The sequence below is a fragment of the Leguminivora glycinivorella genome, chromosome 18 (genome assembly GCF_023078275.1).
Source record: "Leguminivora glycinivorella isolate SPB_JAAS2020 chromosome 18, LegGlyc_1.1, whole genome shotgun sequence".
In the NCBI taxonomy this organism is placed as follows: Eukaryota; Metazoa; Arthropoda; class Insecta; order Lepidoptera; family Tortricidae; genus Leguminivora; species Leguminivora glycinivorella.
The window spans coordinates 13,265,870-13,279,054 of NC_062988.1; the positions used below are offsets into that span (position 1 = coordinate 13,265,870).

General features: G+C 36.2%; 1 protein-coding gene across 1 annotated transcript in view; it reads right to left on the minus strand.

Annotated features, from left to right (window-relative positions):
• LOC125235978 (neuropeptides capa receptor) overlaps window positions 1–13,185 on the minus strand; it is a 243,593-nt gene that overhangs the window by 70,297 nt on the left and 160,111 nt on the right. The window contains 1 exon segment of the mRNA XM_048142649.1: window positions 9,742–9,746. Within this exon segment, the coding sequence (XP_047998606.1) occupies window positions 9,742–9,746 (5 nt within the window).

Sequence of the window (13,185 nt, forward strand, 5' to 3'; positions counted from 1 at the left end):
TATTATTTAAAGTAGGTACCTACTCTGTTGTAAATTACCACATACAGGAGAGTCACTATTGATCTTTTGCTTCTATCCAAATAGGATTTATAAATAAATAGTAAGTAGCTGTCTGCTGATTTAAGTACACAAGTTGTTGTGCAATAAATTTATTATTATTCTGCTGCGCAAGCAGATGTGTTGACTATGCAGTATTTGTATCAGCTCATATCCTAGATTTGGCGTTACAAAGAAAAGACCCGAAATTTGTTTTTTATTCGAATACCTACTCTAATAATTTCCGCTTGCGCAAGGCGTAAAGAGACATCATTATAATAACATTGTTGCTTGGGATATCCATTGAGACCATTTGCGAGGCTGGGCAAATGTTAGCGGGAAATCCGTGTAAATAGGAAAGTTTCCGCCAAGCCTATGTATCTAATCTTAATTACTCGTACTTCCGTCTGCGCAAGACGTGTAAGTATTTCTACTTACCCAACAAATAATAAGCCTGCGCAAGGCCTTTGTTTGTTATTTTTTGTTATTTGACTGCTACACTAGCAGACGAAATAAAAGAAAGGAGCCTATGAGACTATCTATCTAGTGTAATGAATTACCAATAATATAGCAAGCCCGTCCTGGCCTGCGCAATGTAGCGTGATCATAGAACTTGCCTTTTTATAAAATTTTATCTGCCATTCCATAATATTCATAATTTGCCTGCGTAAGGCGTGTGAATATTATGAATATATTGTGAATATTCAGCCAACGAAACATAATCTCTGAAGAGATTTTGGCCGTCACGGCTATAGCCTCCGCAGGGCGTGTTAAACTTACAACTCAGCTCTCTGCTAGAACTATCAGGAACCGGATATTCTTAAATTAATGTAAACAGCATTCTTAAACTGTTTTTGCAGGGTTTAAGTAGGTAAGCAAGATATGATAAAACATATGTATTAGCCTGTTACATATCGCTAAACAAGTGCTTTGATAATGCAAGTAGTATTTGCTTCGGCAGTACATATACTTAAATTGGAATGACAGAATATTAGCATAGCCCCTGCGTATAGGGAAGACCTGCAAAGTGGTTAATTAAGCGTCTGGCCATATTACAATAACATAAATATATGCTTCCGCAAAGCAACCACAAGTCATATACTGTGTATTATTGCGTATCGGGCTACTACCACGAAAACGCATGCTATTAAGTAAATATACATTTCAAATACAAATCATCATATTCATGAAATATCTAACCTAACCTAACCTATTCAGCCGCCAGCGACTAGCTAAGCGAACTTACCGGTCAATGGCTCCTTTCAACCACATATGTATTGCCGGCTCCGCTAGCAGCGTGAAGCTCGCACTAGCGCTGAAACCAGCACCAGGGGCGGCTCACTCCGCATTTCTTCCATACATTCCGGTGGCCGCGAGTTCGCGGCTCATAAAGTTTGACGACCTTGTCGCTGCGCAATAGAACTCAATGTCGTATGCAGTCCATTGACAGGTTGTTGACAGTGAGCCTTCTGTACTTGTACTTTTATATATTCTGTGCCAGCACCAAATCAATGACTTTGAATACAAGTCACGTGGAACGGGATGAGCCTAGTTCCTTATTAAATAAAGGTTGGATTAGTGGGTGTAATCTTCGTAATCCAGCTTGCCTGGTAAAAGTGGTAAATAACCAAATTGTTCCTATATCTAAGATTGTGGTAATCTATACTGGAACTGAGTAATTGGCTTGCAAAAACCTGACAATTTGTGTTGACTATCAAATTCACGTCATCAAAGACTCAGATCTTTAACCCTTTATTAATTTCCTATGAGTTAGACACTTCACTTCCTTCTGTGGACATAATAATATATAAGGTTGTACCCCGCTGTATGTGAATATAACGTTGGAATTCTTTAACCTTCCACGTATAATATATATAAGAACAATTTGGATGTTTACCGTATGTAAATACCTATGACCCACATAGGGTATGATATGATCAGAGATGAATAAAATTTATCTGTACGGTACCTGTCCGAACGACAATAAGCCATGCTATACAAGGCTTTTAAATCAAATGATTGATATCGATTCCAAATCAAGAACCTTCTAGATTTCCTAGACAACTTGTCTAACATCCCACAGAAACCCGCTCTCTGGGTAAGAAGGAGGCCAAAGTTCTTTTCGAGAAAAGGGATGCACCGTAATCCTAAATGTGACGTTAGAAGAATGTACATACAACATGTACCTCTTCATTAGCTTGAATCTGCTCCTAACGCTAAAAGACGGCTCTTTAAGATTTTTAGTATCAAACACTAATTATTCTGGGAGCTTCATTCAGGCAAATAACCGCGAAGGTTATTGCTGCAAGAATATTACCAATGTTCAACAAGAACTGATCGCCGAGTCTGCCTACATTCTTCCCTTGTTTTTGACAAAAATAAGTTATGAATTATTTAGTGTCTTGCTTGGCTACTCGTCTAAAATACATAAAATGTACTAATATTAGAGCTATGCGCCTGTGACATAACTAATTTATGGGGCCAAATCAATGCTAAAATCTATTTTGGAACTATTTTTAGTCTTGTTTCAAATATAACTAAAACTTCAGTTAGGCCTACAGTCCAAATTATTTATTTATCTTACCATAATGGGTATCCAGCAGATATAGTTGGTACTTATATATTACAATGATAAGTGAAAACCAGTGTTTTTCTAGCTATACTACAACTTATTAGCAAAGGTAGTGCTGCTTACCATATCAACCCAACTAATTGCAAATACGTATATATGTACAACAAAATGAAACCACTTATAGGGTGGTACATATTAAAAATGGACTGAAACGAAAATCTTATAAATTAAAAGATAATTTATTGCCTAAATAGCTGCGCTCTGTATACTACTATTATTCACCTTTAGGTGGGCACATGAAATTCGTCTTTTGTTCGTATATGCCAACTTAAATCGGCCTGGAAATACAATGCATGTACATACTGTGACATCACGCAATGATCACCTTTGTTCAAATTTGTACGTACACACTTGACATTGTTTAGCCATTATATGCTAACAACAAAGTAAGGAAATATTGTAGTCGATTTTATATATCTTCAAGGGAGATCCCGTTGTTTTTGTAAAATGTTGTATAAGTGCACTTGATTCCTCATAAAGACTATAAGAACTTTCAAATAAATATTAATACAAAGGAATAAGCCATGAAGATAATTTTGTGTCTGTAACGTAACCTAAACAGTATTATGCCTTAGTTATACTGAGATCTATAGATCTAACATATATGCTTTGCTGTGATAAAGACAAATAGCATTGTGGCTTGTAATGCCTCAACAAGATTTCACTTTCTTTTTGCGAAGTAGATCGATGCATAATGATAAAGGATCCTGAAATTAATAGAAACAGACAATACCGAAAATTATGATTTGATGGGTGAAATGAAATAAAAATATGAACTCGCTTTTAGAAATAAGATTTAATCTTATAACTTGATTCACATTGATTTATTAAAAATACAGTATTCACAAAAATAGTAACATGTATCACTGCAGATTCCACTTAGTTGGTTGAATTGAAATGATTCACCCACACACGCAGATTATTAAGTGCACTAGTTGTTTCCACCAGTTTCACTAATGATGAGGAATTAATCACATTGGCGTTATGCGGGCCACCAGGCGGTCACAGACAGGTCTCAAATATAATAAAATAGGCTTCAAATAACGGTAGGAAGCTTAATAGCAGCGTTTTACCTTACAATAAAACGCATATTAAGCGAAGTACCTTATTTGAAGCCTATAGTTTTTAGGCCGCCAGTGGCTAAAGTACTCCGTTGCAATACACCACTTTACTTTTATTACACCCATGGAGGGTAGATTTAACTCACTAATGTATTTTATCACCTTCACCATTCAGGTTGCAAAATCCAACACCTATACACTCCAATGTATACTGATATGTCCCTGTTTTTATTTAAAATGTACATAATTAAAATAATTATTGCAACCTTTTTAGTAAATTGTACACTTATTGCAACTTTGTTTTGGTTATAATTTGAGAACCAATGAGGCAAACGGCGCCCGTAGGCGCCACCGCCCGGTGGTGAGGGGATAAAACTGGTGGTGGGGATAATGGCGACTACTGTCAGCTAATATGTGAACCGCTACGTCATCTGTTAACAGGATTGCTCTCTCAAATATAATAAAATAGGCTTCAAATAAGGTACTTCGCTTAATATGCGTTTTATTGTAAGGTAAAACGCTGCTATTGTTTACTCTTTTTCTTATTTAGTTTTTCATTATGTTCTGCGCACAGAACACCCCACTAGAAGGCTAATGCAAGCGATATTGTTCGAGACGCAAATCACCAATTCTTGCGGGGTGAGGCGGGCGCGCACGGTGCTGCCATTGGTCGTTTCAAATAATGGCGCGCCTTTACGATTAGCAGTAGGGATGGGAATGGGACATGTCTATTATAGACAATGGTACCGGTACCAGTACTGTGGTGAATTTGTTTTGCAACAAATTATAATATTATAATTAAAGTATAATAAGGCCTAGTTACCCTTCGGGTTGGAAGGTCAGATGTAAGTCGCCTTCATAAAACTAGTGCCTACGCCAAATCTTGGGATTAGTTTCCAAAGTGGACCCCAGGCTCCCATGAGCCGTGGCGAATGCCGATGCCGGGATAACGCAAGGAGGATGATGATTGTGATAGCACCTCAATAAAAATCATTCTAGTAACTAATAACTAAACTGTGCATTTTTACTTACGTTTACTAAGTTAAATTACCAACTAAATATTCTAAACTAATCAATCAACTAAATAACACTACAGACTCTACAGATTCTAGATAATTATTCACAATTACAAATCTGCTCTCTTTTATATTTCATGAAATGGTAGCACATGGTACGAACGGTAGTACGAAGTTGCCGCAACAGACATAAACCAACATCGCCCCATCCCTAGTCGTTTACGTGAAAGGGATAGCATATCGCATTGTTAACTAGGCAAAAAGGGATGGACGCGCCTCGGCGCCGCTCAGTACAACCATATTGACCAGTATAAATGAACTCCGCGGATAATAAAAAATATTCAACAAAATAATTAATTTGACTTAACTGTGGAATGTTATTCCATCTTTTTTATATGTAGAAGTGTTAGAAGACTTGCCACACCACTTTATGCTGCAAGAGACCATTGTTTGCAACCAAATTTGATTATTTAAGATTTTTTCCCGAGCGGACACGAACACTGTTAGCGGGTTCGCCATTTTGTCCCTTACGCCCTTTGAGCCTACGGTCATCGATAATTTGTACCTATAAGTAATATTTAAGACGAAATATTACTTATGTACTTTAAGAAAAAGTTAACCAAACAAGTACAAAACCAAACGGACCTGTCACTGATATGAGCCACCTGTCTTTAAACCTACTTATTTGCTCGTGTAAATCGTGTAATCCATACTAATATTATAAATAGGAAAGTGTGTGTGTCTGTTTGTTTGTCCGTCGTTCACGGCAAAACGGAGCGACGACTTGACGTCATTTTTTAAGTGGAGATAGTTGAAGGGATGGAGAGCGACATAGGCTAACTTTTTGTCTCTTTCTAACGCGAGCGAAGCCGCGGTAAATAGCTAGTGTTTTATAAAACGTAGTAAATTATAATTTACCCTCAACTCAAGTGGAGTTTTGAGAACAGATTTTGTTCACATTTATTTAAATACCGTAAGATACAAGTTATAAGGGTAGGTACTGTTTTAATTGGCTACGGAAATCTAAAAAAAGCATTTTTTAAATTCCTATCCTATATTCAATATCACAGTTCAATATCGATATCGTTGAAACAAAATTTAATCACGATAGAAGTAAAATAGAGAATACAGTTCCAGCTCGATGAAAATAAAAACTCGCGTGTACGGCGGGTATTTCTAGTTTCTTCGGAATAAGCAGTTATTTTTAGCAGATTTAGCAGTATTTATTTTTGTATCAATACCCGAGAGTAACATCGATCGTACACTAGTGGCTCTGTGAGCTGTAGATTTTCTATATACTTCTAAGAAACCGCAAAGGTAAAGGACACTTACCTAATTCTTGATGTCATTACCACAGTCAAGACACGATAGTCTTCAGCGCCACGCTATTGACGCTTAAGCCCTTTATTGCAATTACTGTATTACCAAAAAAATCCTAAATAAATAAATCACAGAATTTGGACACAAAAATTGATCAGAATTGGTTGAGAATTGTGGCCTGTAGAGTAAACATCCGGATGTACAAAAACAAGTCAGTTAAACCGTAGACCTACGCTATATCGTGCGGTCAGTAAACGGAATAAAGTTTTTTGGATTTACGGGATACCGCTATTTCGTAATGTGATCCATATCTTACCTTCCTTGGTATACCCAAGCAGAGTTATCTTTTGGCTGAGTTGTGTAAAATTTTTTTAAGGATTTTTTTCTACTTTCTCCTACGTATGAAATTTTCCTACTCAGAAATGTATTATGGCGCTAAATGAGGATAAGAACTTATGATTTTTACCTCTATGTAAGTAAGTAAATACAATATAAATACCTACCTACAATAATTATGTAAAAAAGTTAAAATAACGTAGGTTCAGAAACAAAAACCAAATTTTCTTATGTATTAAATTATAGGAACATTAAGAGACTTAGTACCCATTACCAATCATTTAAAACTCTAAGGCCCACTTGCACCAACCACTTAACTCAGGGTTAGTGGGATGTCATCTGTCAAATTCCATATAAAATGGTGGGTTAACCCTCGAGTTAACCCTCCATTTTCGTCGGTGCAAGTAGCCCTAAGCAATATGGCGGAACCGAATATTCCTTCATAATTTTGTCAATAACATTAATAGAATTACTATATTATCTTTCGATGCCTGTGGCCCCATATTTGACCACTTTGTTGTTGATCCTAAGTACTAGTATATTATCATTGATGGACAACTAGGTAGGTACAAATATTTGTTTACAAGGGGGCAAAGTTGTTTAACCGCACGTGCCAATATTGATACCCGTGCAAGCGAAAGTTTCCAATTTCAAAGGAATGTTGAGCGATGCGATGCGAGGGTTGCAAGGCACGAAAGGTTAAACAAACTTTGTCATCGAGTGGAACACAAACGTTTTCTACCACACCAACTGGTAAAGGGTTTTTTTTTTGATACTGCAAAAACAAGTCAAAGTGTCAGTTATATTTTAGCCACAGTTTATCAAAAATAAATGATGAGAAAAGTGGAAAGAAGAAAAAAGGCCTAGCGATAAAAGCGTACGCGGATTTCAAATTTTAAAGTCGGAGGTCGCGTTCTGTTTCAAACCCTACCAATGAGTTTTTCAGAACTTTATGCTCGATAACAACAGGAAGTTTTTGTTATGACACAAGTTTTTGTTAATTGTCTTGATATAATATAGGCTATTCTAGACATGTTTACTATAAATAAGCAAGTAATAAATAGAATATCTTCGCTGGGCTCAGGTGTTGCAGAGGTGTTAAATGATAAGCGGACTGTAGTTTAAAGCTGGTTTACTCCGAATTATGAGAAAGAACAAAGAAAGTGGTACAGTGAATTGTCGTTGGAGAGCGGAATAACGAACAGTAACAACCGTAAGTTTTTGAAAAGCTCTAAAAGCTGTCAAATTTGAATTTAAACATTGCCATAGGTAAAATTTGAATATAGAAACTTGAATTGCATATGTGATTTTAAACAATATTGATATTTTATTTAAAAAATATATAAATTGAATAAATAATGAATTATTGAATTATGAATGCTAATGAATTAAAATTATAAAAATAAAACAAATGCTTTATAAAATGCGTAATGTCAACTTCGATACAATATTGAATATTTGAATTTAAAAAATATGCAAATTGAATAAATTATTTGACAATTATTATAAATTAATTAAAATTATTAAATGAAAATTACTGAATAATTAATAAAATGAACTACAGAAAATAGGATCAAAAACTTGAGCGTTTTTGAACGTTTCTGAACATGCTCCCGCCTTGAAGTCTATGACTTCAACCGTATGTTGATAGGGAGAGGGTAGCTGATGTTGAGAGCCCGTGTGATGCCGTCGCTGCCATGGATACCTCCCGAAGTGTAGCTGCTGCGAACCGGTGAAGTTTGAGGGCTGCAATCTGTGCATAATGCATGGAATAGTGGATCGCCCTATGAGGAAATGGGAAGGGAAGGAAATAGGACTGAATTTACGTTGAATAATAATTGCCGTTAGTTTGAATCAGTGATGTATGTGAATGTGTGTAACCTGTGTAAATAAATAGGTGCATCCTCTAACACCTCATGCTCTCTTGACATGCTACCTATCAAAAGCTGCACCGTTTTGCTGTTAAGTAGAGGCCCTGCATGAAAGAATGTGAGTCGGTAATATTTGTATATGTACACAATAATGTGATGTATAAAACTGAGCAACCCTGGACTCTCAAGAACGTGACCGTAAATGGGGTTGCTCGGTGTTCCCGCCACACGATTGGGATTGCATTTGTTAATGATATAGCCAACTGTCGGCGGCTCATTCGACTTAATGGATGATGTGGATTGCTCATCAGGATCAGTTTTTGTAAACTGCTCCTCACAAGCGTCTTGTTCTGGCGCCAAGCTGTGCCTGGGACCGATTGAATCTGACTCCCTACAAACCGGGACCTGAATATTTGAATTTAATGAAATGTCAGTAGCGGCTTTGCATATATTTGTGTGAAAGGTAGACTGCAAATTATGTGTTTTGCAGTCTACATTATTTTTCAAAGCCTGAGTCGACACTTGGATGGTAGAATTAGGCTTTGAGTATTTCTGAATTAGTACTTGAGCCGATGACATGCATGCGAAGTAGGCATCTTCGAAGAGAGCCAGCTCCTCTCCGATATCTCCTTCGACTGTTAACTCAGACAATATCCCAATATCTGTCTGTATTGAATTGAATTCGTCATAAATATGTTCTATCCTATCAAACCGTAGCTTTAATTCAGCAAGCTGTAAATCGCTTAACTGTGGCTCGGCTGCCAAATGTGAAGTAAATTGCTGAAAGGCCGTAACTTTGCCTCTAATAACCTCACGCCTGTAATTAAGTTTGTGTAAACTTTGGTCAGAAGACATTGTGACATAATAAATTAATTGAATTGCCTAAATATATAAATTTAAATAAAACGTCATGAATAAAATTTGCTATTATAAATGCTCAGGCGCTCAAACTTGTATGCAACGCAACGCTGATATGAGATGCACGTATGGTTATGTAATCACTTAATGAGTTTGTTTACACCTTACCGGCAATCTGTAGTTAGAAATAAAAATGGACTCAATAATGTGTTCGCGTGAGATTATTAGTGTTTAAAATTGAAATTAGGATAGTGAATTATTGAAATGAATGTCTGATTAATGTATAAAAGTTAGGTATGAAGTTAAAAGTGTATTTGTGAATATAAATGCTATGTTTTGCTACGGAAATGTGTTGAAAGGTTAGGATATGCCTACAAAAATGAATATTATGTGAATAAGTGTGAATATCTACTGTGTACCTACTGACCAAATTATGGCAATGAAAACAATGAATTTACTATTATGTGAATTTGATAGAATAACTGTTAATATGAATATAATTGAAATGTATGAATGGATGAAGCAGTTGCAAAAAAAAACAAAGGAATGTGAATGGAATAGAAGGAAAAGGAACGATCTCACTATTTCGTGCTTCCTCCTTCTGCGCTGACTGCTCCTGAATATGAATATGGATGGCTGCCGCTGTTCTCCACTGGATTGCTCCTGGATTGGTCTGGTTGGTGCTGGATGGGCTGGATTCCGTAACTGTCCTGGTTACGGTGAATTCCCACTGTAGTGGGATGCTCCGTGTGTCCGGTGGATGCTGTGTATGAATTCACTCGTCGCTCCTGACTGATGGGACGCGATGAGTGGCAGCTCCGGAACTGGCACGTAGCTGGATGTGCCCTACGCCAACCTGGATGACCCACGGCTTCGCTGAAGAAAGTCCGTTGAATATGTGGAGCTCGACTCGGTGCCACAATCTTGCCCTCTCGCAATTCCGAAGGCTCGAATGGACCATGTAAACTTCCAAATTACATGGATGTGGATTCCAAATTGTATAAATGTGAAATATGAGAAGAACAAAGAAAGTGGTACAGTGAATTGTCGTTGGAGAGCGGAATAACGAACAGTAACAACCGTAAGTTTTTGAAAAGCTCTAAAAGCTGTCAAATTTGAATTTAAACATTGCCATAGGTAAAATTTGAATATAGAAACTTGAATTGCATATGTGATTTTAAACAATATTGATATTTTATTTAAAAAATATATAAATTGAATAAATAATGAATTATTGAATTATGAATGCTAATGAATTAAAATTATAAAAATAAAACAAATGCTTTATAAAATGCGTAATGTCAACTTCGATACAATATTGAATATTTGAATTTAAAAAATATGCAAATTGAATAAATTATTTGACAATTATTATAAATTAATTAAAATTATTAAATGAAAATTACTGAATAATTAATAAAATGAACTACAGAAAATAGGATCAAAAACTTGAGCGTTTTTGAACGTTTCTGAACAAATATAGTAACCCGTTTTACTATCCTCTCTTCTTTATCACTAAATGTTTATTTACTGTATTGCACTTTTAAGTTTTATTGTATTTCTCCTCCTTTTTTCGTGAGCGTCAGAATGGCGGGTGTACATCAAGCAATCCTGGTGTGGTATACGTCAGGAGTTAGTGCTAGCAATGTGCCAAATGTGCGCCAAAATTCGAGCAATGTGCTCTTTGAACTCCAGAGATATTTAAGAAATTAATGACACCCGCCATTCTGACGTCAGGTTGGCGGGTGTACTTCCAGTTCTAGCTAATGGCTGCCTACTCAAGGGTGAAAGTACTGCCTAAGGTTAGTGCTCGCAATGTGCTTCCACATGTATGAAACACAAACTAATTCAGAGAGCCGTTGAAGAGTAATATGGGATTGAATAAATATCACACACACGCACGCGCACGCACGCACGCACGCACGCACGCACGCACGCACGCACGCACGCACGCACGCACGCACGCACGCACGCACGCACGCACGCACGCACGCACGCACGCACGCACGCACGCACACACACACACACACACACACACACACACACACACACACAAAAAGGCTTTTTTGAGAAGAAATTGATTTTCTCAAACATGGTATGAAATATTGATGTTATGTGCCTTATAATTGGCAGCGAAGTATGACGTTGCAGGTGCGGCTAGGACGATTGATAGATAATGGAATTTCATACAAACCTTGCAGGCCAAGGCCGGCAAAGTCTTCTTTTTTAATTTCCAAACACAGATAATTGTGACATAACATCCAGGTATTTAGCCAATTAAAAAAAAACTATAAGGGGCTTTATAGACGTGCCGACTGCAACTCGGCTGCCCTATGCAGAAATCAAGTATCTGCTTTTTGCCAAATTTTACAGTAGAGCGAAAAAACGATTTTGTTTTATTTTTCCTGATTATATGCTTATTAATTAATTGATAGCCTTTTAAACAGACGAACTTTATTATACTAGATATCATTAATAGTGTACTATAATTTTTTCTTCAAAATGATTAGCACAATCATTTTAAAATACAAAAACAGCTTTCTGCGTAGAATGCGATAAGAAAATTTTAAAGCTTTTCTACAAGAAAGCAAGTATCTTGAACTGTTTTCATTTAGCTTTGGTAGGCTTGTTATTTTTAACTGTATCTAAAACAAAAACTACAGAACGGATTTTCATGCGGTTTTCACCAATAAATAAAATGATTCTGCGGAAAGCTTTTGGTATATAATTTGTTGAGATCTTGTTTGAATTGGTTGAAATATGTAAATTTTTGCTAATCAAGTCGGACAAAATTCTGCTGACTGAGAGCTTTAATCGAAAACGCTGCCCAAACTGTTTGAGCTGTATCAAAACAATGTATCGCGAAATTGTGTATCTTTCATAGACATAAAGGATAAATTACTATAACCATTTTTATGATAGCCCCGTGCGCAGTCGGGGCGGGCCGCTAGTAGATAGGTATATGTATACAATGTATACATTTTAGATAGATGCCTTTAATGTAGTGTATGTCATACTTGTGTAAATTAGGTTTTAATATAAATGCAATATTGGAGTAATACACGGAAAAGAAGCTCTGGTTGTGTTTGAATGCAAGTTGTCTTAAGATTATAGGTTTAAGAGGTTTATCTGTCACGAAGAGTTCAAAAATACTCCTGAAACTTAATCAAGTACTTACGTTGTAGGAGACTATTTAAATAATAAAAAAACCTCGAAAGCGATTTCCCGTGGAACGCTCAATATTAATTAAGTACAGTAGGTAGGTGCCTAAATACTCGAAGACAGAAAAAAATAATGAAAGTTATAGTCTTCCTTAATTATAATAATAGGGAACTTGACTGTAGTTAAAATAAAATATTTTATACCATGCACGAAATAAAGCATCAGAATTATGAGATAAACATGTACATCAGTTATTTTTAAATCCAATTTCTATTTAATAAGCCAGGTAGAAATATATGTATTAAAGTTACTGAGTTGACCGTGACGTCACTCAATTAAATGTCATATAAATTCCATATTAGCAAGTCTTTCAAATTCGTTTTGACAGTTCTTAAAAAGAAGCTGATTTGACTACGAGGCTAGTAGCCTATTTATCAACTAACCAACATGCAATAATTATGTAAACGTTCCTTATATGTATTTTCGTATTTTGTATAAAAGAAGTTACATATTAAATAAAACTGGTACGGGCCCTAGACAATATTTGATTTTGGGTGCGTTTTCATGAAAAAAAAAATTTTTTTCTTAAAGATGTATTTTTGAATTTTAAAAAACCATTTTTTAATTTTTTGTTTTTTTATAGGCGTATACGAGGTATTAAAGGGGAACGAAAATTCGATTATTTTTGCGCTACGACGCACCGTTTAGGAGATACAGCCATCCAAAGTTACTATTTTCAGTAGACTTTATTTATTTCATACCATGTTTGAGAAAAGCACTATACATACCTCGGCGGGAAATGGGGTTGCCCGCCTCAGACCTATCCGTCTATATGTCTTCGGCCGGCAACCCCATTTGTCCCGGCCTCTGTAGTAATGTACTATTACTGTTCA